Here is a 24,532-nt window from a genome sequence, read left to right as displayed (position 1 = left end):
CATCAGAGCTCATGGGATCAGTAGCACAAGTGACAAGGACAGGGCTGGCTCTTCAGGGCAGGCATCTTCATGCACCCACCTAGGTGGGCTCTTAGAAGATGAAAGGTTAGTCTCGCACACAGGAGAGCAGGTGGCTTCTCCTGGAAGACGGGGCCCCCTGGACGCAGGCTCAAGTCCTCCTCTTTACTAAGCCCATCAGGACTCCCTGCGTCAAGTCCAGGTCCCACAACTCCCAGCACCTCTGAACTCATTCTGCAGCCCCCAGTGTCAGATTGGATGTCCAGTATAAAAAGACTAGGAATTCCTTTAGAGTCACTGTAGAAGGCCTGGTTCTGGCTATAGTGAAGGCTATTTAGAGCTGTCCTCGACGTACACTCCCTCATCCAAATTTTGAATGAATTTTTTGTCCAGTTTTTAATTAGTTTTTCTTTCTTTGTTTTTATTTTTTATTGTATTTGTTGTATTTTTTTTTTTTTGGAAGCAGGGTCTCTCTCTAGCTCAGGCTGACCTGGAATTCACTATGTAGTCTTAGGGTGGCCTTGAACTCACAGGGATCCTCCGACCTCTGCGTCCCGAGTGCTGGGATTAAAGGCACACACCACCATGCCCAGCTGTTTTTAAAACTCAGCACTTTCATATGTGGACATGCCTTAGTTTGGTTGTGCTCCTGTCATGTCCTCTTTTGTACCCCCTCCCCTGCCCCATTCCCTGAGGACCCGCCTTGTCCCAAGTTGTCCTTCCTCCATTTGTTTCCTTATTCCTTTTGTCCTCTTCTGTCCTCCATGTGAAAATGGTGATGGGCTCATAACAGTGCAGGTCTTGTGGGGTTGTCGGTAACCACTGCGGGGGGCAGGGAAACACACCAGGCGGTTCATGTCGGGAGGACAGTGTGCCATAGTCAGCCTTCCCACCCAGTGGCTCTTTTATTCTTTTTGCCCCTCTCCCCCAGTGTTCCCTGAGCCTGGGAGGCATGATAGAGGTCTCCTTCAGTGCTGAGCTCCCCGTAGACTCTTATTTTCAGCTTTCATGAGTTTGAGTCTCCTCAGCGTCTGTCTCCTACTCCATAAGAGATGGCTCTTTGGCTAGCAGTGAGATCAGCACTCCTGTTTAGTCACCACCTTCTCTGCAATGTTCCTTGGGCCCTGACAGGTGTGTTAGAGATGACTTGTCCAGTACTAGGCGCTGGGCTTCTCTTCTTGTCATTTTGTTGAGTCTTGGGACTCCGTGGTGTTCATTGCCATCTGTAAAAAGGTTCCCTAACCCAAGCGAGAACAGCATTAATCAAAGGGCATAAACACATACGTATACATGTAAATATAGAAGACTTTCTAGATTTTATTTATTTATTTACTTAAGAGAGGCAGAGAGAGGGAGAGAGAGAGAATGGGCGCACCAGAGTCTCCAGTCACTGCAAACCAACTCCAGACACATGCACCACCTCATGCATCTAGCCTATGTGGGTCCTGTGGAATACAACCTGGGTCCTTTGGCTTTGCAGGCAAGTACCTTAACCACTAAGCCATTCCTCCAGCCCTGACCAAAGGACAATGGAAGATTCCTTCTAGGGTCTATGACTATTCAAGTCATAGGCTTTTGACTCGGTTCTTAGTCCAGGCATGAATTCCTTCCCGCTGGTGTGCCTCATGTGTGATTAGAGAGCAGCTGGTAACCCCCGTAAGCCGTGCCTCGCTGCCGCGCCTGTGGGTGGGTGCTGGCGGGTTGGTTTTGTAGCTTGCGGGATCCACTGTGTGTTCACTCTTCATGACTTTTCTCCCCCAGCAGCTCACAGCGCTTCGCAGCACTCGGAGAGCTAGCCAGCAGGAAGATGGCTTCCATCTAGGTTCCAGTTTGATTTCCCAGTGTTTTTCTATCACAGCTTGGATGATTTTACATCAGAGGCTGCATAACTGATGGCACTTCATGCTTTTCTGGCCCAGAAAAAGGTATTCCAGTGAAAAGGAGACTTGACACAGGTGCAGCCTGTGGACTTGCAGCAGATACTGAGTTTATTTTCAAAGAGTGTCTGTAGCAGTTACAGTCACTTCACATGGACGGTCTTCCTCACTTTAGTCAAAGCCCTGGCACAGGGATGCTGTGTTGCCTACCCTTCTCCAGCATGGTTGCCTCACTCAGTCCCCACCAGTGCATCTCTTAGTTGTGTGTTGTTTCAAACCTTAGAGCAGGGAGGGATGAGAGAACAGGACCAGGATGGGAGATGCACAGGGCGCACTCATGGAGGAAGTGGTGACGTCCAGGAAGAGCTGTGTTGCTCTTTCCAGGGCTGTCTGAAGCCAGAGCCACACCACGCTGGCAGCTCTGATGACTGTGACCGGCCCTGTCAGAACTGACCTTGCCATTCCTGGTTCACTCAGTGTCTCCTGGCAGAGATGTGTTAGTGTCGGCTGCCTTCTGTGGAGGAGGCAAGAGGGTGGCCCGTGGTGTCACCTGCTCCTCGCTCCAGGAGTGTCTACTGGGAGTGGAGGAGTGGTGTCCCAGGCGGGTGAAGAGGCCAGTGGCGGGGGATGGGGCGCAGCACTCCCACGCTTTGCATGGAAGGACACCAGTGTACACACGGTCTGTGCCACAGCTGTGCTGTGCTCCTCCCCGGTCCAGTGTCAAAGGGGCTGTCTCTCTGGGTCAGGGCTGCCCGCTCAGCTGTCTCCTTTAGGGTGTTGCGGATCTGTGGGAGGAGGACGCCCCCTGAGTGCAAGCATGGTGTTCTCGGACTGGTGGGAAGTGTTTCCTTTGCTCTTGGATCTGGATGTGGACTGCTGAGGCATGTCTTCAAGTATGTCCTCCGTGTGGGTCAGTGAGGGTCCCCCACGTGTTCTCAGGTGGAAGAGAAAGTCTGGTTGGCTGTGGAGAGAGCCTGGAGTCCCTCCGCAGCCTCGGGCTGAGCTCAGCTACAGTGACCCTGATCAGAGCTGCGGTGGCTCTGACGTGGTGCGTGGAGTGACGGAATCTCTCTTTCAGAAATTGGAGAGTCTCAGATCTTTGGAACTGCCACCCCCCGAGCCCCCCTGGTGTTGGGCCTTGCCTCCTCTACCTTGTCTCAGGGAGGAGACAAGTCAGAAAGTCACACGAAGCCTGTGGGACCGTAAAACTTCCATGGGTGTTCTATAAGAACAGTCTTTTTTGCTTTTGCACGTTGGCGCAGTGCCCCTTGCGCGCCCCGTGGCAGAGACACTCGCCTCCGGTGCCAGAGCAGAGCGCCACTGCCTGCTCATCACCCTGCTACCTGGTTCTCCTTTGAGATGGACGCTCCTTTCTGACACCAGAGCTTGGGGGGCCCTGACGATTCACAGGTCTCTGCCCTTCTGTGGGACTGGGCTTACAAGGTCCCGCTGTTTCTGCGAGATCTGGAGATTTGAATGCTGGTGGTCTCAGACAGCCTCAAAGCTTTATGCTTGCACAGGAAGTACATCAACCACTGAGCTGTCTTTTCATCCCCCAAAGAACAGCTGCCAAACATGGCAATGTAGTCTTGTAATCCTGGTACTTCAGAGGCAGAGACAGGAGGGTTTCTATTTATAGGAAAGCCTGGACTATGAAGGAAGATATTATCTCAAAACAATAAAATAAAATAAAATAAGCAAATACATAGAAAAGCTCCAGGCATGGTGGCACACGTCTTGAATCCCAGCACTTGGGAGGCATAGGTAGGAGGATCACCGTGAGTTTGAGGCCACTCTGAGACTACATAGTTAATTCCAAGTCAGCCTGGGCTAGAGAGCAACCCTACTTTGAGAAAAAAAAAGAACAAGAAAAAGAAAAAGAAAAAGAAAAAGAAAGAAAAGAAAAGCACAAAGAGTTGCATTTGATCGACACCTGGGTATCTATCTGCCTCCTAGATTTAGCAGATAAGGACTTTCTGTCACTTCTTTTTAAAACTATTGTTGTTAGTGTGTGAAGTGTGTAAATGATGTGTGATGAATGTAGGCACGTATGCCGCAGCATGCATGGGCAGGCAGGGGACAGCCTCAGTGTTTAGGCAGGGTCTGTTTTGTTTGCCACTGCAGACAAGTTTTGGGGTTCTCCTAACCCCATCACTGTAGTTGAGTTGGATTACCGATGTGTGTACCACTTTGCATATTGCTTTACCTGGGTGCTGGTGATAGGAGCTCTGGTCAGCAGGCTAGTGGAGCACATGCCTTTAACCACTGAGCAATCTCCCCAGCCCCCCTTTCAGAGTTTTAGAAGATAAAATAAGAAAGCTGGGCATAGTGGCTCACTCCTGTAATCCCAGCAGTGATAGCTGAAGGTAGGATCAGAAGTTCAGGGTCATCCATAGGTATGTGGTGAGTTGGAGGCTACCCTGGGATACATAAGACCTGTCTCAAAATAAATAAAAACTCACTCTGTAACCCAGGCTGGCCTTGAACCCACAGTGATCCTCCAACCTCAGTCTCCTGGGTGCTGGGATTAAAGGCATATGAGCCACCACACCTGGTCTAAAAAAAAACAAAAAACAAAAAAAAACAACTATTAGTTAAAATAAGTAGGGCTGGAGAGATGGTTCAGCAGTGAAAGCACTTCCTGTGAAGTCTGAGGGCCCAGGTTCTATTCCCCCATACCCATGTAAGCTAGATGCACATGGTAGCACAAGCGTCTTGGAGTTTGTTTGCAATGGATAGAGGCCCTGGTGCACCCATTCTCTCTCCCTCTCCCTCTCTTTCTCTGTCTGTAATAAATAAATTAAAAATAAAAATAAAATATTTAGCTGGGCATGTGGTGCATGCATTCCTTTAATCCCAGCACCTGGGAGGCAGAGGTAGGAGGATCACCATGAGTTCAAGGCCACCTGAGACTACATACTGAATTCCAGGTCAGTATGGCTATAGCAAAACTCCACCTTGAAAAACCAAAAATAAATAAATATTTTAAACAATAAGTGAATGGAGCTGGAGAGATGGCTTATGGTTAAGGCGTTTGCCTGCAAAGCCAAAGGATCCCGGGTTTACTCTCCAGGACCCATGTAAGCCAGATGCACAAAGGGGTGCATGCATCTGGAATTCATTTGCAGTGGCTAAAGGCCCTGGTGTACTCAGTCTCTCCCTCTCTGTCTCTGCCTCTTTCTCTCTCTCAAATAAATAAAAAAAAATATGTTTAAAAAAGTTAATGAGCCAGGCGTGGTGGCGCACGCCTTTAGTCCCAGCACTTGGGAGGCAGAGGTAGGAGGATCACCGAGAGTTGGAGACCACCCTGAGACTACATAGTTAATTCCAGGTCAGCCTGGACCAGAGTAAGATCCTACCTCGAAAAAAAAGAAAGAAAGAAAGAAAAGAAAAGAAGAAAGAAAAAAAAAGTAAATGAGCAGAAAAACTACTAATTAAATCACCATGCATTTTATGATATGTTACACAGAAGACAGACCCAGTTAAATACACACATCTATTGCAACATTACATTTGCCCTCTTCCTCTCTGTCCAGGCTGTCCCTTCTCATCTGTGAGTACAGCCATACTATGACCCCCTGGGGCGTTTCCTGTTTTAAAACATGGCTTTGGGCTGGAGAGGTGTGGTTCAGTGGCTAAGGCATTTGCCTGCAAAGCCTAACAACTTGCTTTCGATTAAATATTTTGCCAGGAGTGGTGGCACACCTTTAATCCCAGTAGTCGGGAGGCAGAGGTAAGAGGATCGCCGTGAATTTGAGGCCACCCTGAGACTACATAGTGAGTTTCAGGTCAGCCTAGACTACAGCGAGACCCTACCTTGAAAACCCAAAACTGAAAATAAAATCAATCAATCAATCAATAAATACTTTTTGTAATTTTTTTATGAGAGTGAGAAAGAGAGAGAGACTTGGTGCACCAGGGCCTCCAGCCACTGCAGTTGAACTCCAGACACGTGTGCCACCTTGTATGTATGTGTGATCTTGCACACTCGCATCACTTTGGGCGTCTGGTTTATGTGGGACCTAGAGACTTGAACATGGGTCCTTAGGCTTTTAACCACTAAGGCCTCTCTCCAGCCCAAAATATTTTTTTCAAAGAACCCAGCCTTGGGTGCACTTCGCAGACCCCACGACGTGGGAGCTGCACCTGCCGTGTCACAGTGCTGTCATGGCGCCCGTGTCTCTGCTGCGCCCTTGCGTCTCATCTGCAGACCTTGTACCCCACCAGGCACCCCGGTAGGTGGGCCAGCGCAGTAGTGAGGCAGGTGGTGCTGCAGCGCTGCCCTGGTGAGGGCTGCGTGCCCGTGTGTGTGTCCGTCCGAGTGTGTGCACACACGCGTGCATGTGCGCACACATCCTCCTAGCTGTGCTGCAGCAGGAGGTGGAGGAGGAAGGAGGTCCTGTAAGATGGTGGTCCACACTGTGTCCTAGTGGCCCTGCCCTTGGGGCTGCTTGTGTGCCACTTGCTTTGGACACTGTCCCAACCACGGCTGACCAGAGCAAAGACCTGGCTCTCTACCCCTGGCCACAGGCTGATGGCCCTGCCAGTCCAGATAGAACCAGGGACAGTACTTGGGGTGGTGCAGGCAGTCACTGGCAGGTTAGAGGGAGACCAGGGTCCCAGGACAATGGCAGGGATCCAGCTAGCTGTGAGCCTCCTTTGTGGGACCGCAGCTTGTAGGGCCTTGGCCTGGAGCCCCAGGTCCTCTTGGAGCCCTGGGAGGCTAAGAGGAAGTGCCACCCTTAGCTCAGCTGCCGCCTGCAGCCTCAACACTTCTGAAGGGTCCCTGGGGAGGCATCTTCTCTCCTGCAATCTAGCTCTGGATTTGGGGGCATCTGGCGAGCATTATTTTATACTGCACTTTATTCTTTCATATATGGCCCCATATTTGCACAGTGAGGCCAAGCCAACTGAACAGCTGCTGCTTTTGTGGAGTGGGGGTGGGGCAGGGTAGGGGCTCCAACCCCACCTCCTGGGCACCTGCCTTTTGCTTGCCAGGCTGGCCGGGCCCTGCAGCGGGTGGATGGGGCTGCTTTGCAGCCTGGCACTGCTCTGCGGCTGGCCGGCCTCCCTGCTGCAGCCCTGGCCCCCCACGGGCTGCAGATGCGCAGGCAGCCTTCTGGAAGGAAGGGCAGAGCTCTGAGCCGGCCGCTAGCTCGGTAAGGCACCCCAGCCTGTCCGTGGCCTCCCTCCTCTAGCTTTTGTCTGGCTTTGTTTGTGATGGCTGGAGGAAAGGATGCCACAGCTGGGAACAGGGCTGCATGGAGGGGACTCAGCAGAGGGTGCGGGGAAGAACGCGCCGGGGTCAGCTGGGCTCCATCCGTCCTGCTGTCAGCTTGCCCAGCCGCGGTAGTTTGCAGACTATTTCCTGCGTGCTTGAAAGCATTAGGATTTTAGTGTTTTGTGGGGTGTGTTATTTCTGGACAGTGTGCGTGTGTCTGTGTGTGTGTCGCTGGGGGTGCATATGCATGTGTTCGCATTTCTGGACCTGTGTGTTGTGCTCAGGGGTGTGCAATGCCGGGTAGACATGTATGTTTGGGGGTTGTATGCATTTGTGTTAGAGTGTTTGGGCATGTGTGTGTTTGTGTGTGCATGTATATGTTTGAATTTGTGTGTTGTGTGCATTTGTACATGTTATCTGTGTGCCTTTGTGTACATGCACTTGCACGCATGTGTGCATTGGTATTTATGTGTGTCATGAGCTAGAGCGTGTCTGCTCTGGCCTGTCACTTCCAGGACAGACTTGGGAAGAAGGAAGGCAGCCATGTTGTGACAGAAACAGGCCAGTGGGTGACTGGCAACTTGACCACTTTTTTAAAATGACTGTCTGGCTGGCTCACCCCTTCTAGCTGAAGCATCCCGAGCTGTTTAGCCTAATACACAAGCAGGCTAGGAGGACAGGACAGGACAGGACAGGACAGGGCAGTGGTGACACAGTGGCCCAACACAGGCTGGATGCTGCTCTGGAGAAGCGTTGGTGTTTCCTGTCACTGAGGGGTGTGTGTCATGGCTACCTTGGAGCCACAGCCGATGATCATTTGGCTGCCTGCTCTGGAGGTGCCTTTCTGAGGGCACCTTGACAATCCCCAAACTTCCAAAGGGCATGCCCACTGGGTAGAGTCCTCGAGCCTGCTCTGCACCTGCTTTGATAGGACAGTGACGGGCATCTAATGGCTGGCTCAGTGAGAATCAAACTCAGGACCTTCTGGGTGCGGGTCACGAGACTTTTAATTGTTTTTCTGCGATTCTGTTCCAGGGATAAACGCCCAAGCCAGGAGGCTGCAGCGCGTCCGCGCCAAGGGAACCCCGGCCCTGGCCCCTGGGACTGCCCAGAGCTCTCCTCTGCCCCGGCTGCGTCGCACAGTCAGCGAGACCAGTTTGAGCTCAGCACGCACCTTGCCCGACGCCCCCCAAAGCCCTGAAGAGCCCAGCCTAGACACCATGCGCTACTCCCTCTTCCAGTGCCCGCACTTGCTGCTTCTGCAGGGCTACAGCCAGCAGCATGTGAGGCAACCCCACAACTGCCTTGTGCCACCCCGGGACTCCTAGATCAGGCGTTGTCTCGCCCCCAGCAGAGGCAAGGTGGCTGTGAGCTCTTGAGGCTGCAGGCCCCTCTCACTGGGCTGAGGCTGTGGAGGTGGGGGCCGCTGGGCGCCTGCAGTGAGCAGCTGGGCGCTGGCCTGATCCCTTAGTGGCCACCTCTGAGAGGGTCTTTGTGGGCCCCAGGCACTATGTGGAGAACTCTCACCCACTTCCCAGCTTGTTTATGAGGCCTTTGAGGAAGGGGTGGGGCAGGTACCTGGTGGTTGACCCGATAGGCCTTCTTGCTCCTTGTCTAGAACTAGTGGGAGCTGAGTCACAACTCGGAGACTGCTTTCTTCACGCCCTGTCTCCTTCCCTCCCTCTCTTCTGTTTTGAGACACCATCTTCCTTTGTAGCACAGGCTGCTCTAAAACTCACTAGAAGAACCCCAGGGAGGCTTTGAACTTATGATTCTCCTGCTTCTGCCTCCTGAGGGCTGGGATTATAGGCCTGTGCCACACGGTCTGGCTCCCAGAGCCATTCTGTACATCTGGCCCCTAGTGACCTTCTGTCTAGCAGTGCCACGCTGTGTCTCGCTCCTTCTTTCCCTCTGCCCTCCCCACCTTGTCCATTTCCTGAGCTTTGCACAGTGCTGCCGCTCCTGGGCTCAGCTGTGCGAGATGTCCCATGTTGAGCTGGGAACCCACAAGCACAAGGCCTATGTCACTTTCTTTTCTGAGGCAAACCCAACAGACTGGCCTTTTAAAATATATATATATAAATTTTTATTTATTCATTTATTTGACAGAGAAAGAAGGGGGAGAGAGAGAGAGAATGGGTACTCCAGGGCCTCCAACCACTGCAAACAAACTCCAGATGCGTGCATCCCCTTGTGCATCTGGCTAATGTGGGTCCTGGGGTATCGGACCTGGGTCCTTTGGCCTTTGCAGGCAACCGCCTTAACTGCTAAGCCATCCCTCCAGCCCCCTCCCTTTTTTAATGCAAGACCGTGAGAGTGGGAGTGGGAGGGGGAGAGGTGGTGCTCCAGGGCCTCCGGCCACTGCAGTGGAGCTCCAGACACGTGTGCTCCCTTGTGTGCACGTGCGGCCTAGCACACACTCATCACTGTGCGTCTGGCTTGCGAGGGACCTGGAAAGTCGAACGTGAGTCTTTAGGCTTTGCAGTCAAGCGCCTTAGCTGCTAAGCCATCTCTCCAGCTCCCATTTTGTTTCCTTGTGGGGGTGCCTTGGGGAGTTTGGCAGCCCTTAGCGTGTGACAGTCAGACTAGCATCAGGTTCCAGGTCAGCACTGTCCTGGCCTTTTGATGACTTAAAGCTGCGGTCACTTTTAAGCAGGAAGGTTTTCTCTGGGACAGTTTGGGGTGCCCAGGGGTGGGTTACCAAGTGCTGCTTGTGACTTCTAGGTGCGTGTCCTGGGACATGTGGAGTCCCAGGAACAGCTTAGGAAGACCCGGCTTGTGCTCTTGTGGCCTGGCTGGCTTGGTGAGTAGCCTGAGCCCTGTGTCTGTCTTTCAGGACAGCTTGGTGTATGTGCTGAGCCGGGAGAGGCACACGGTGGGCCAGCGCACACCGTCCAGCAAGCCCAGCATTAGCCTGTCGGCCCCTGACATCCTGCCCCTGCACTGCACCATCCGCCGTCACCAGTCCCCAGACGGTGGCCAAGCAGGAGCCAAGCTGGTGCTGGAGCCCATCGCCGGGGCACCAGTTTCCGTCAACTTCTCTGAGGTGGGCCGGAGCCCCGTGGCCCTGCAGCACGGCGACCTGCTCTCTCTGGGCCTCTACTACCTGCTGCTGTTCAAGGACCCGGGGCAGGCCCGTCCTCTGCCTGCTGGGGCCCTGGCCTGCCTCAGTGCTGTGCCCCAGAGCTGCAGGATGTGCGGGGCAGCGCTCAGGGCCCACGGTGCCTCCTCCATGCCAGCAGTTGTGCCCAGGCAGTGGCCACTGCTCCTGGAGTTTGAGCCCAATATGGAGGACATGCTACTGCAGAGGATCATGACGTTGATCGAGCCGGGGGGCGATGGCCACAAGCTGACACCAGCCTTCCTCCTCTGCCTCTGCGTCCAGCACGCGGCCACCCGCTTTGAGCCTGGCGCGTTTGGGAATCTCCTGCTCAAGATTGCCAAGAGCATCCGCCACACTGTCTGGGTGCGTATGGGTGCTGGGTGGGGCACTGTGTCCAGTGTCCTCAGGTGTGTGGGCGAGCTGGCCTGGGCTCTGCCTGCCACCACTCTGGTGCTCCACAGCGGAGTCAGGCTGACCTCTCCGCCAGTACCTCCCAGCCCATTAGGCTGCTGGGATGGACATGACAAGCATCGGGTGTGTCTGGCTGCTGCAGGTCAGCTGTCACTGTGAGCTCTGGCTTGTGGTCCTCCTGGTGCTCAGCCTGGCCTGGCACGACCATGTGCCCAGGCCCAAGGGGACCTCAGGCCCCTGTGCACAGACTGGGTGCCCTGTGCTGTCCCTGGGGACGGATGAACTGCTGTCCAGTGAGCCTTGGGTCAGTTCTGTGTGCACCTACAGGGCATTTTGCTTTTCTCACTGCCACTTTCCCTCAGGCCAGAGTCTGTCAACCTGTGGGTGGAGTCTTCTCCGTGGGCTCGTCCTGGGCATTGTAGAGCATATAGCAATGTCTGTGGCCTCCTTCATCACAGACCAGTCCCTGTCCAGTCACAAACACACAGGGGCCTCTATGGCCTCCTCTCGCTGTAGCCAGTCCCTGGCTGGCCACACACACATACAGGGTTCCAAGCATTGTCCAAGGGCATTAACCTGACAGTGCTGCTTGTGGGCTGGGCAAGCGCTTGCACAAGCCGCCTCAGGATGGCTCCCATCCCAGCCCCTCTGCCTGCCTGCTCCTGTCCTACATTGACCTAACTCCCAGAGACCCCCAATGCTGGCCATTAATTGCTCAGGGTTACGGTCCTGATCATTGTGGCCTTGCTTATCCCAGGCAGTCATGGGAAAGAGAGGCCTGGCCATGTAGAGTGGTGTTAGTGTCTCGGGATCAACTCCACATTTAAAATGTCTGAAACTTTCAAGCTGGGCCCAATGACAAAGGCCCATCACCTCTTCTGTCTGGGAGGCTGAGCGCAAGGTCCTGGGTTTAATGCTGAAATCCCAGCACTGCAGAGGAAGAGGACGAGGCAGGAGGATACCCGGGGCTCACGCACCAGCCAATTTAGCTTATTTAGCAAGCTTTAGGTCAGTGGGAGACCCTGCTTCAAGAAAAGTTGATGGCACCTAAGAAGAATGACACTTGCAGTTGTCTGCCATTTGATCTCCACACACATGAATGCACATGCGTGCATGCGTGCACACACTCTAAAACCAAACGGGGGGCTGGAGAGATGGCTCAGCGATTAAAGCACTTGCTTGCAAAGCCTGATGACCTGGGTTCAGTACCCAGTACCCACATAAAGCCAGCTGCATAAAGTGGCGCGTGCATCTGGAGTTCATTTGCAGGGGCTTAGAGGCCCTGGCGCTCCCATCCGCTTTGTCTGCTTTCTCTCTCTCTGCTTGTGAATAAATAAATGAAAAGGTTCTTTAAAAACCAAACTGAAAGAAATCAAACGCTAATGCTAACTGTGGCCCACACCTCTGATCCTGGCACTCCGGTGGGGGGAGGGAGAGGTAGCAGAATTAGTAGTTCAGGTCCATCCTTGGCTACATATGGAGCTTGAGGCTAGCCTGGGTTAATGAGACCATCTCAATACTAATAGCCAGGTGTGGTGGTGCACGCCTTTAATCCCAGCACTTGGGAGGCAGATGTAGGAGGATCACCATGGGTTCGAGGCCACCCTGAGACTACATAGTGAATTCCAGTTCAGCCTGGGCTAGAGTGAAACCTTACCTTGGAACCCCCCCCCCCCCAAAAAAAGGTAATACTAATAAAAAAAATAATGTTTGGAACTTGAGAAGCAAAAACCGTAAAGGTGAGAAGCCTCTCTTTGGGCTCCCAGCTTGAAACTTGACGTAAAGACCCTGTGTTGTAACCATTCACCCTTTTTAAAGTGGGGTGCCCAGGCCAGGCCAGGGCCAACTGCCTGTTTTGTGGGCTGCCATGACCAGGAGTTCCCTGCAGGTCAAGAGTTGCCTGCTGTGGCCCAGGGTTCGGCGTGTGAAGCACTTGCTGAGCAAGCCCAAGGGCTGAGCTCAGCTCCTTAACCCCACATAAATGTTGGGCATGGCAGCCTGTGCCTGCAATCCCAGCACTGGTGAGCCAGAGACAGGAGGATCATTGGCTGGCTAAATAAAGTGGAGAATGACTGAGGAAGTCACGTGTTTTGACCTCTGGCCTCCACATATGCATGCCAACGTGCCCACATACATATATATAAACATGCATATACACATATATGCACACCACACACAAACACACAAAAGATTTCCCTGAGTGTGTGCTGGCCAGGTATTCACTAGTGCACCAAACACTCTTTGATCTAATCCTCACTACTACCACGACTACAGATGCCTTAGCCCACATTGCAGGTGAGGAAACTGAGACCAGGAGGGCGTGAGCTGCTTGCAGATGGAGAGCCACGTTCCTTCTGGGTCTGGGCAGGGTCCACAGCCACATCGTGCTCCTGGATCCACTGACACAGCACACCTGGATCCAAGCCTGCCGTGCCACACGGGCTGGGAAACGAGGCTAATGGGTGAATCCAGGGCTCGGCCTGTCCAGCAGTGCCTGCTTTCTGGGAGCATTAGAAACCTCTCTGTGAGCTTTCTGCTTGCCAGGCCCCATGCTCCATCTCTTACCCAGTAGATGGGCAGATGTGTGGCCATACAGGAACAGAACACCAACCTCGGCAGAGCCAGTGCTAGCTTTCCATTTAGTGGGCATGAATTTGCTGCTGAAGCAAGAAAGAATTTTAAAATTTATTTATTTATTTATTTGCAGGCAGAAAGATACAGACAGACAGTGTGAGTATGGGCACACCAGGACCTCTAGCCCAGCAAGCAAACTCCAGATGTTTGCATAACTTTGTGCAGCTGGCTTTACGTGGGTACTCAGGAACTGTTAGGCTTTGCAGGCAAAGCGCCTTAACTGTTAAGCCATTTCTCCAGCCCAAGATTTCTTTTTTTCCCCCTTTTATTGATAGCTTCCATACTTACAGACAATAAACCATGATGATTCCCTCCCTTCTCCCACTTTCTCCTTCACAAATCTACACTCCAGCACATCCCCTCCCTCTCTCCATTGGTCATTCTTAAATGTCATCATCTGTTCCTCCTATTACAAGGGTCTTGTGAAGATAGTGGTAGGCACTGCGAGGTCATGGACGTCAAGGCCAGTTTCTTTCTGTCTGGTCAATTGCATTGTAAGCAGTCCTACCCTTTCTCCTGACATTCTTTCCACCACCTCTTGTGCAATGGACCCTGAGCCTTGGAAGGTGTGATAGGGATGTTTCAGTGCTAAACATTCCTCCATCATGTCTTCTCAGCACTATGGTGCCTTTTGGGTCATCCTAGTGGTCACTGCCATCTGAAAAGAGAAGCTTGTCTAACCAAAAGTGTAACATTAATATATAGAAACGAACATTAAGTGTTTACAGGGCAGTTTGGTGGGCATAATATATGCATTTAGCCAGACAAGAGCAGGCATTGCCCTCCTAAGGCTCATGATCTCCCCAACCATAGGCTTTTGATTAGGTTTTCAGGATCAGGCATGTATTTCCTCCAATAGAGCATGTCTCTAGTCCAGTTATAGAGTAGTTGGTTTTCCCCATAACAGACATGCCACTATTGTTCCCATTGGCTCATTTGGCCTGGCTGGCTAAACTTGAGGCTTGCAGTGTCCACTGTTTTCACCACTGATGGCTTCTGTCTGCCATAAGATGGCATGCAATGTAGCTTTTTCCAGCTTTCTTTCAGCTGGTCTACTGGGAGAAGGTTTTCAGTTCAGCCCCAGTTTGATTTCTCAGTCACCTTGAAGCCCAGGTATGTGGAGTCTTCAGCAATAAGTCCTTATTTATTCCTGGTGGGAAACAAAGAGCCTTGGCAATTGTCTGTAATGTTTTGGAGGCATCAGGGATCTACCTGGCCAACAACTCCACTAGAAGGTATACCATCTCTGACACTGAAAATTTTCTAGCAACAGTCTATGGCTTCTGCAGCCCAAGATTTCTCTGTTGTTTATGTGTGTTTGTGTTTAGCGTGTTACCCGGCCTGGCCTCAAGCTCCTGATCTCTCTACCTCTGCCTCTTTTGCAATCGCCTGCTGGTGTGCACCGTCGCAACTAGCTGGTGGTGGTTTTGAGACGGGGGTATCCCAGCTGGCCTCAAACAGGATGTGTAGCAAAGGCTGGCTTTGAGCTGGCGATCCTCCAGCATCTTCCTCCCAAGTGCTGGGATTATAGATGTGTGCCATCACCATGCCTGGCCAAGAAGGAGTTCTTGATCGAAAATGAAAGAAAGCCAAATGTGGTCACATATGCCTTCAGTCCCAGCATTCAGAAGGCCAAGGGACAAAGATTGTAAGTTCAAACCAGCATGGATTATAAATTGAAATGTTATCTTAGGCTGGGGAGATGCTTAGTGGTTAAGGTGCTTGCCTATGAAGCCTAAGGACCCAGGTCTGATTCCCAAGGATCCACATAAGCCAGATGCACAAGGTGGTGCATGCATCTGGAGTACATTTGCAGGGGCTAGAGGCCTTGGCATGCCCATTCTCTCTCTCTATCTGCCTCTTCCCCCACCCCAGCTTTTTCAAATAAATAAAAGATTGAAATGTTATCTCAAAAATGTCAGCTAAGGGCTAGGGAGGTGACTCAGTCAGTTGAGCACTTGCTGTGAAAGTGTGGGGACCCGAGGGCAGACCCTCAGCGCGCAAGCTAGTGATCCCAGTGCTCGGGAGGCAGAGATGGCGTGTGTGGCATTGTGTGGACTGGCCGGATCAGTGAGCTCTGGGTTCAGTGAGAGATGCTGTCTCAATAAATAAGGTGGAGAGCAACTGAAGAAAACACCTGACATCAACCTCTGGCCTCCACAAGCACATGCATATGTTCCTGCATGTACACATGTGCCCACAGACACGCTAATGTGTATATGATGCACACACCACAAACATGCACATGCACACGCACAGTATCGACTAAGCCTAGTTCCTGTAGAAAGCTTAAATATGTTTTAGATACTCAAGCCTCATGTTATCCCAAAACTTGGGAGGAAGAGGCAGGACGATCAGGCGTTCAAGGTCACGTTCACCTACATAGAATTCAAAGCCAGACATGGTGGTGCACGCCTCTAATCCCAGCACTGGGGAGGCCAACATAGGAGGACCGCCATGATCACATCAGCCTGGTTAGAGTGAGACCCTACCTTGGGGGGAAAAAAAGTTTGAGGCCAGCCTGGGCTACCAAGAGCTGTCTGGAAAAAATAAAAAGAAAGACTCTTCAAGCTTGTGTGTTTGTTGTTGCTGTGGCTGGTGTTGCTGTGTCGTTGACAACATTTAAGCATAACAGGAAGTGCGATAGTAGATGCCTCGTTCCCACGTTTGTAGAAAGTTTGTCCCATTTCCACTGGCATCTAAATGGTCGCTGCTCTGTGAGCTGAGGACCATGGCTATCTCTGTTGCAGGAAACTTGTGGGCCATTCAGCAGTAGGATGGGAAGGTACCTCAGCCAGTGGAAACTGCTCTTTCCGATGTAGCAGGGCACAGTGCGTGGGCTCATGGAGACCTGGAGTGATGTGTGTCTGGATGTACCGTGTGCTGTCCTGCTTTCTCATGGGTTCTTTTTCCTTTGTAGGAGAAGACCAAAGAACTAGCGGAAAAGCAGGCGCAGCTGTAAGTGTGGCCCAGTCACCGTCCCTTTTTGTAGCACCAGGGTCCCTGCTGCTTACTTGGGTCAGCCCTAGACTTCAGCCACTGTCCTCCTGCCCATTTCTTTCCTCAGCATAGAAGACTCTGTGGGGAATTCCCAAATCTGTCATTCCAGCTGCTTGGGAGACAGGCAGAAGAAAGGGTTGCAAGTCCAGGTCAGCCGAGGTAACTTAGTGAGATCATGACTCGGAATAAATCAAATGAGGGCCATGGTTGGAGCTCAGTGGTAGAGTTCTTGCTTAGAAGCTCCCAGTGAGGGACTGGGTTGTGACCCACAGGTAGAGCGCTTGCTAGCATGTGCGAGGACCTGGGTTCAATCTCCAGCATTGCCTGAAAATTTCAAGCTGGGTGTGGTGGCGCACGCCTTTAATCCCAGCACTCAGGAGGCAGAAGTAGGAGGATTGCCATGAGTTCGAGGCCACCCTGAGGCTACATAGTGAATTCCAGGTCAGCCTAAGCTAGAGTGAGACCCTACCTTGGAAAAACCAATAATAATTAATAATAATAATACCAAATTTTCCACTAAGCCCGAGAGGCAAGGTCCTTGCTGATCCTTCCCCCCCTTCCTCCCCCGACTGCAGTGTTAAAGCTCCCCAGCCTCCACTGCTTACGTGGCTTGTGGGACTCGGCACATTGTCCTGGACTGTCTGGCAGATGCGCAGACGCTGAGGCCCACAGCCCTTGCTGCATGGAGACCCTCTTGCTGAGCGCCCTTCCTGGGTGGTTTGGAAGGGCAGCAGTGCAGTGTCTGGACATGGTGTGCCGTGGATACTGCAGAGTCCATGAGCTGAAGCCACCGGCTCTCCCAGTGTGGTATGACTGCAAAAGGGTGCTCTAGAAAGCCCTTGCAGGCTGGGGAGACGGCTCAGCGGTAGGAGCACTGGCTGGGCAGGCATGAGGGCATACGTGCAATCCCAGTGCCCATGTGACAAGCCGGGTTTGGGTACACATGCCTGTAACCCTAACCCCAGTCCTGATGGGAGAATGGCTGGGGCTCACTGATCAGTCTGGCCGAAAACAGCAGCTTCAGGTTCAGGGAGAGACTGAGGAGAACAGTGGTAGAGGAAAACACCTGATGTTCTTCTGTGGTCTCTGCACGTGGGGTTTGCACCTCTCAATGTGTGTGTGCACACTATACACAGCACACATACATGCACACCCAAGGAAGAAAAGCCCTCAGACAATTCCTGGGCTTTGTGTGAGTCTGCACATGCATGTCAGCGATGTCCTCAGCAAAGCCACACCCACCTGCTAACACCAAACCGCTAGGGACAGGATTGGACACGCGGGGACCCAGGGCTCCACCTGCTGGCCATCTCTTCCTTACATCAGGCCACTGTGCCCAGAGGTTGGATCCATTCCCATCTATGCCTGGCCCATCAAAACCGAAGCATGTGCTGCTTGTTTGCTTTTGCATGACCCGGCGTCCTGCAATGCGATCACTGTTGTCCTTATACGGCGGGAGATGAGGACACACAGACTGAGGCCTCAGAGGCCAGGGTCCCACCGTGCACACTGCCCTCACCAGGGGAGTGGAGCTCAGAATGCCTGTGCCCTGGTACCTGATGATGTCACAGCCTCAGATCTGGCCCTGTGTGTGGAGGTCTGGCTCTGCCTTCTGGCCTGACAAGAGCTTTGCAGAAACCAACCCGAGGCAGCATCAGCATCTGCATCAAAAGCCAATTGACAACTTGGCAGATCCCAGGAAGTTTCCAAAGGCTGGAGTCAATATAACCCAGTTACATACTTAGAGCCTGGGGGGGGCTCTGTGCTGTGGAGTTTGAGGGAAGGAGTCAGGACTGGCCCCGGTGGGGGTGTAGGGCCTCTCAAGGGACCTGTCCTTGCTTTGTTCCAGGATAGCCAGGTTTCTGGGGTTAAGGAAGTGTTGAGATGGTAAAAGTGGGCTGGAACTTTCCATTTCAGGGCCTGTTTTCTGGGGTGGCCTGTGGCACCTCTGAGCTAAATCTGGGTACAGGGTGGGCCCAGCTTCCTTGTTGACAAGAGGAGATGCTCTTTAGTATTGGCTACTCCTGCTGTATTTCCAGAATTTTCAGTGTTAAGGTTTAAAAATCATCCTATTTCCATCCCTAATGCACGCCATGGCATGCTTATTTATTATTCATTCCCCCCCCCCTTTTTTTTTTGTCTCTCTCTCTCTCGTCCAAGCTGACCTGAAATTCACTATGTAGTCTCCAGGTGGTCCTGAATTCACTGCAGTCCTCCTACCTCTGCCTCCAGAGTGCTGGGGTCACCACTGCTGGCTCCTTTGCCCTTTTAAGCTCATGAACCATCCCCAAAGTGCACGGCAGGTTCCAGAAGGCAGCACCAGGAACCCACACCTGCCTAGAGCCACTCACACCCCACCAGGCTTCCCTCTCGCCTCTGTGTAGTAGTGAGTGCCTTTGAACATCCCCACACGTCTGATACGTGTGGCATTGACAGTCGTGACCCTCGCTGGGCTCTGTTGATGGGGTCTGCCCCCTGGCTCCATTCTGCCTGCCTCCTGGGCAGAGCCCTTCATGCTGAGCTATGGTTTGTTCTGTGCTGGTTCATTTTTGTCGCAATAACAAAATGCCCAAGAGAAGCAACTTAAAAGGAAGAAGGGAGATTTATTATGGTTCACAGTTCCGGAGGTTTCAGTTCCTGGCTGGCTGGTTGTCTTTAGGCTGTGGTGAAGCAGACTGTTCTGGATGTGTGGGGGAGCAAAGCTGCTGGCCCCATGCGGCCAGGGAGTAAAGGGCGGGAACAGCTGGGCTGGCAGCCTTCCTCTTTCCCTTTGATTCCCTCTGAGTCCTCAGCCCGTGGGACATTCAGAGGGGACCTGCCCATCTCCTCATCCCTTGAGAAGTGTCCTCATGGACACATCCAGGGGTGTGCCTGACTTACTTCCTAGGTGCTTCTCAGTCTAATCAGGGTGACAGGTAAACCAGCACATTTTGATGTTTTGGTGTTTTTTTTTTGTGTGTGTGTGTATGTAGTATGGTAGGTATGTATAGCATATGTGTGTGTGTGTGGTGTTGGCATATGTACTATGTATAGTGTATGTGTTGTGTTGGCATATGTATGTAGTATGTATGATGGGTATTATAGTGCATGTGTGTGTGCGGGTGTGTGTCCCTGAGCACGCATGCTGAGGCCAGAGGAGAACAAGCGGGTGTCCTTGTCTGTCACTCTCCCACGTTGTTTCCTTGAGACAAGGTCTCTCACTGAACCTAGAGCTGCCTGTTTGGTCAGACTGGCTGAATAGCAAGCCCAGAAATCCTGCCATCTTCCCCATCACAAGACTGGGGTTTCTGGGGTGGGGGTGCTAGGGATCACATGGGCTTTCTGTAGCCCTCATGCTTGCCTGGCAAGTGCGCTTACCTGCTGGGTTGGTTTGAATGAAGTGTTCCCTGTAGGTTCATGTGTTTTGAAAACTTGGTTCTCAGCAGGTGCAATTTGGGAAAGTTGTGGGCCATCAGGGAACAGATCCCTGTGGGAGGCAATGTGGGCGCGTTTTGGGGTATCATAGCCTGGCTCCCAGCTCCCAGTAGTTAGACCACTTCATTCCCACTGATGTGGAGACATGATCCAGGCTTCCTGCTCAAGCCTGTCACGCTTTCTCTACTTTGAAACTTCCCCTAAAGACTTGAAGCTGAAATAAACCCTGCCCCCCTAAGCTGCTGCTGGCCTGGCGTTTTGTTCCAGCAGTAAGAAGGTGATTGCAACATTGGTTGAACATCTTTCCAGCCCTTGATCTTTTTTTCCTTTTCTTTTTTTTTTTTTTTTTTAGGGTTTCACTCTAGCTCAGGTTGACTGGATTCACTATGTAGCCTCAGGGTGGCGTAGGACTTACGGTGATCTTCCTACCTCTGCCTCCCGAGTGCTGGGATTGAAGGCATGCCACACCATGCCCAGCTCTATTATTTATTTATTTATTTGAGAGAGAAAGAGGAGGGGAGAGAGAGGGAGAAGGAGGAAGAGGGAGGGAGGGAGAGAATGGGTGTGTCAGGGTTTCTAGCCACTACAAATGAACTCCAGACTCAGGCACTACCTTATACCTCTGGCTTTACATGGGTACTGAGGAATCAAACCTGGGTCCTTTGGCTTTGTAGGCAAGTTCCATAACTGCTAAGCTATCTCTCCAGCCCTGGCCGGCTCGCTCGCTCGCTCTCTCCCTCCCCCTCCCTCGCTCTCTCCCTCTCTCCATCTCTCCATCTCCCCCCTCTCTCCCCCCTCCTCCCTCTCTCTCTCTCTCCATATATATAAATATATATATAAATATATGTATTATATATATATATTATATATATAATTATTTATTTATGCGAGAGAGTGAGAGGGAGCATGTGGGTGCATGCACAAGAAAGAGAGAGAGAGAGAGAGAATTAGCACACCAGGGCCTCCAGCCACTGTAACCAAACTCCAGATGCATGCGTCCCTTGTGCACATGTGCGACCTTATGTCACCTTGTGTGTCTGGCTTACATGGGATCTGGAGAGTTGAACATGGGTCCTTAGCCTTTGCAGGCAAGCGCCTTAACCATTAAGCCATCTCTCCAGCCCTTGGCTCTATTTTTTTAACAGATAAAGTAGATAATATTCTACCTGTCTCCCATGTACCACATGGTGTTTGTGGGAAGACCAAATCTAGCTGATCTGTTCCTTCTTTTTTAAAACTATTTTTGAAACAGGGTCCCATTATTTAGTCCTGGCTGATCTGGAACTCACTATATTGACCAGGCTGGCCTTGACCACTCTGCCTCCTAATTGCTGGAATTATAAGCACGTGTCTTCACACCCAGAAAATTTAGGTAATTACCATGCATGACTTCACATCAATGAGGACATTCAGCACTTTTCTTTCTTCTTTCCTTTTTTTTTTTTTTTTTGAGGTAGGGTTTCACTCTAGCCCAAGCTGACCTGGAATTCACTATGGAGTCTCAGGCTGGCCTTGAACTCACAACAATCCTCCTACCTCTGCCTCCCGAGTGCTGAGATTAAAGGTGTGCACCACCATGCCCGGTAACATTTCTCAACATAATATTAATAGTGTTACTCACCAGGGGCTGGAGAGATGGCTCAGTGGTTAAGGCACTTGTCCACAAAACCTAACAACCTGAGTTCAGTTGCCCAGAACCTTCAGAGGAAGTCCTGCCACGGTCATTCTCTCTCTTCCGCTCTCTGCCAGGCATGGTGATGCACATCTTTAATCCCAGCACTCGGGAGGCAGAGGTAGGAGCATCCCTGTGAGGTGAAGGCCAGCCTGAGACCCCATAGTGAATTCCAGGTCAGCCTGGCCTAGAGCAGGACCCTACCTCGAAAAACCAAGACAGTAAAAAATAGTACTGCTCACCAGAGCGTACATGTCATGTAAAAGTCGGCTGGCCCACATCTCTTTTCCCAGCTTCTGTGACGTCACCTTTTCAGACCCCACATCTAAGTGAGAGGCTGTGGGGCTTGTCTTCCTGTGCCTGGCTTGTGCCTCCTGACACCGCGCCCTCCAGCTGCATGGTGACTGGGGCTGTGGTGGGTAGGGGTCTGCGTGCACCACACCTCCAGAGTCCGCACACGGGGATGGGTACTGGCTCACCCCGTATGTGGCCTGTGACTAGTTCAGTGATGGACGTGGGGACGACGTCTTCCAGACACGCTGTGTGCACCCAGCAGGGGATTGTTGGGCCTGGTGGAGGGTCTCTTTTTTGTTCTTTGAGGTTTGCCACAATGGTCGTGCACATTCACATCTGTGCCATAAGTGGGTGCCACCCCCCATCCTCCACAGCCCTTGCTTTTTCATCCTTGATCCTGGCTTCTTGGGAGGCGGGGCTGCCGTGGCTCTCGTCTTCCCTGACGACTAGGGTTGTTGGTCACTGGGGCTTTAGTGCTGACTCTCCCATGTGAACTCACAAGTGAAGGGTTTGCGTGTTCCCTTTTTGGTGTTTCAGTCTGAGGTTAGTAGTGAGGGACATGAGGAGCAGGGGAGCCGGCTCTGCTCCAGTTGTCCAGGCCTCATTTTCTAGGGGGGCTGTGCGACCTTTGCTGGCTTAGAGCCTCTTGAGATGGAGACCTGTGTATGGTGAGGCTCTCTTTAATGTTATTGGTTGATCCTGGCTTATTTGAGAGAGAGAGAACGGACATGCTAGGGCCTCCTGCCACTGCATATGAGGTCCGGATGCATGCACCATTTTGTGCCTCTGGCTTTATATGGGTGCTGGAGAATCGAACCTGGGCTTAGCAGGTTTTGCAAGCAAGTACCTTTAACCCATTGAGCCATCTCCTCAGCCCCCTAGTTTCTTTTTCTTTTTTTCCCTTTCCCTTTTTTTTTGTTCTAGGGATTGAACCCAGGGCCTTGCACAATGGTAAAGAATCACTGTAGGGCCGGAGAGATGGCTTAGCGGTTAAGCGCTTGCCTGTGAAGCCTAAGGACCCTGGTTCGAGGCTCGATTCCCCAGGACCATGTTAGCCAGATGCACAAGAGGTTGCATGTGTCTGGAGTTCATTTGCAGTGGCTGGAGGCCCTGGCACACCCATCCTCCGTCTCTCTCTCTCTCTCAGTCTGCCTCTTTCTCTCTGTTGCTCTCAAATAAATAAATTAAAATTAACAAAAAGAATCACTGTACCACTGAGTTCCGTTTTCAGCCCCTTGTTTGTTTGAAACAGGAGCTCACAGTGTAGCCCAGGTTGTCTCAAGTTCCGTGCTCCCAGGTTGTCTCAAGTTCAGTGCTCCCAGGCTGTCTCAAGTTCCGTGCTCCCAGGTTGTCTCAAGTTCCGTGCTCCCAGGTTGTCTCAAGTTCCGTGCTCCCAGGCTGTCTCAAGTTCCGTGCTCCCAGGCTGTCTCAAGCTCAGTGCTCCCAGGCTGTCTCAAGTTCCGTGCTCCCAGGTTGTCTCAAGTTCCGTGCTCCCAGGCTGTCTCAAGTTCCGTGCTCCCAGGTTGTCTCAAGCTCAGTGCTCCCAGGCTGTCTCAAGTTCCGTGCTCCCAGGCTGTCTCAAGTTCCGTGCTCCCAGGTTGTCTCAAGTTCCGTGCTCCCAGGCTGTCTCAAGTTCCGTGCTCCCAGGTTGTCTCAAGTTCCGTGCTCCCAGGCTGTCTCAAGTTCCGTGCTCCCAGGTTGTCTCAAGTTCCGTGCTCCCAGGTTGTCTCAAGTTCCGTGCTCCCAGGCTGTCTCAAGTTCCGTGCTCCCAGGTTGTCTCAAGTTCAGTGCTCCCAGGCTGTCTCAAGTTCAGTGCTCCCAGGCTGTCTCAAGCTCCGTGCTCCCAGGTTGTCTCAAGCTCCGTGCTCCCAGGTTGTCTCAAGCTCCGTGCTCCCAGGTTGTCTCAAGCTCCGTGCTCCCAGGTTGTCTCAAGCTCCGTGCTCCCAGGCTGGGCTGCGCTCAGGGTTCTCCTGTCTGTCTCCCAAGTGCTGTGATTACTGGCACCACCACGCCCAGGTCTTGTTGCATTTTATTTTAGAGTATTTATTTGAGAGAAAAGGAGAGGGGGGGCCGGGGGGCACACCAGGGCCTCTTTCTGCTATAAACGAACTCCAGATGCGTTCATCACTCTGTGTGTCTGACTTTATGTGGATACTGGGGAATTGAACCCAGGCTGCAGGCTTTTCAAACAAGTACCCTTAGCAACTGAGCCATCCCCCCCAGCCCTTGTTTTTCCATTTTTGTTTGCTTGTTTTGTTTTTTGAGGTAGGGTCTCTCCCTAGATCAGGTTGATGTGAATTCACTCTGTAGTCTCAGGGTGGCCTCAAACTCACGGGGATACCTCTTCCTCCTGAGATTAAAGGCATGCGCCACCACCACCATGCCCTGCGGTTTTACTTTTTGAAAGCAATTGTTTATCCAGCCCGCTTCTCTTTGTCAGTGGGAAAGTTTAACCCGTTTATATGCAGTTCATGTTTACTGATGACAGGGCCTAATTGGCCCATAGTTTGTTCCCCAGCACTCATATGAAAAAGCTGAGTGTGGCCACACATTGGTAACCCCTGTCCTGGGAGGGGGGCAGGAGAATCATGGGGGCTTACTGATCAGCCAACCTAACCAAAACCAGTTCTGAGTTCAGAGAGACTCTGTCCCTAGGAGACAGCACAGAGGAGGATACTCAGTGTGCTCTGGCCAACCCATGCGTGCACACAGGCAGGCAGCTGTACACACACGTCTGCGCCACACACCTTACCACACGTACTGCATACATACACAGAGGCGTGTGTTGCGCATACAAGTTCATCTCACCGTACTGACGTCTTTTGCTGTATGCATACTGTCTGAGACAGCTTGTCCCCTGTCCCCGCCTCCTGCTTCACTTTATGGCT

The 24,532-nt window shown here is 52.0% G+C and overlaps 1 protein-coding gene across 1 annotated transcript in view; it reads left to right on the top strand.

Moving 5' to 3' along the window:
- The window catches only part of Radil (Rap associating with DIL domain), a 101,071-nt gene that overhangs the window by 59,977 nt on the left and 16,562 nt on the right, over positions 1-24,532 (top strand). Inside the window, exons 3-5 of the mRNA XM_004671322.3 lie at positions 8,152-8,399; positions 9,953-10,582; positions 16,185-16,222. Coding sequence (XP_004671379.2) covers positions 8,152-8,399; positions 9,953-10,582; positions 16,185-16,222 — 916 coding nt within the window. The remainder of the gene's footprint in view (positions 1-8,151; positions 8,400-9,952; positions 10,583-16,184; positions 16,223-24,532) is intronic.

The sequence above is a fragment of the Jaculus jaculus genome, chromosome 2 (assembly GCF_020740685.1).
Source record: "Jaculus jaculus isolate mJacJac1 chromosome 2, mJacJac1.mat.Y.cur, whole genome shotgun sequence".
Taxonomy (NCBI): domain Eukaryota; kingdom Metazoa; phylum Chordata; class Mammalia; order Rodentia; family Dipodidae; genus Jaculus; species Jaculus jaculus.
This window is presented reverse-complemented; position numbering and strand designations above follow the sequence as displayed.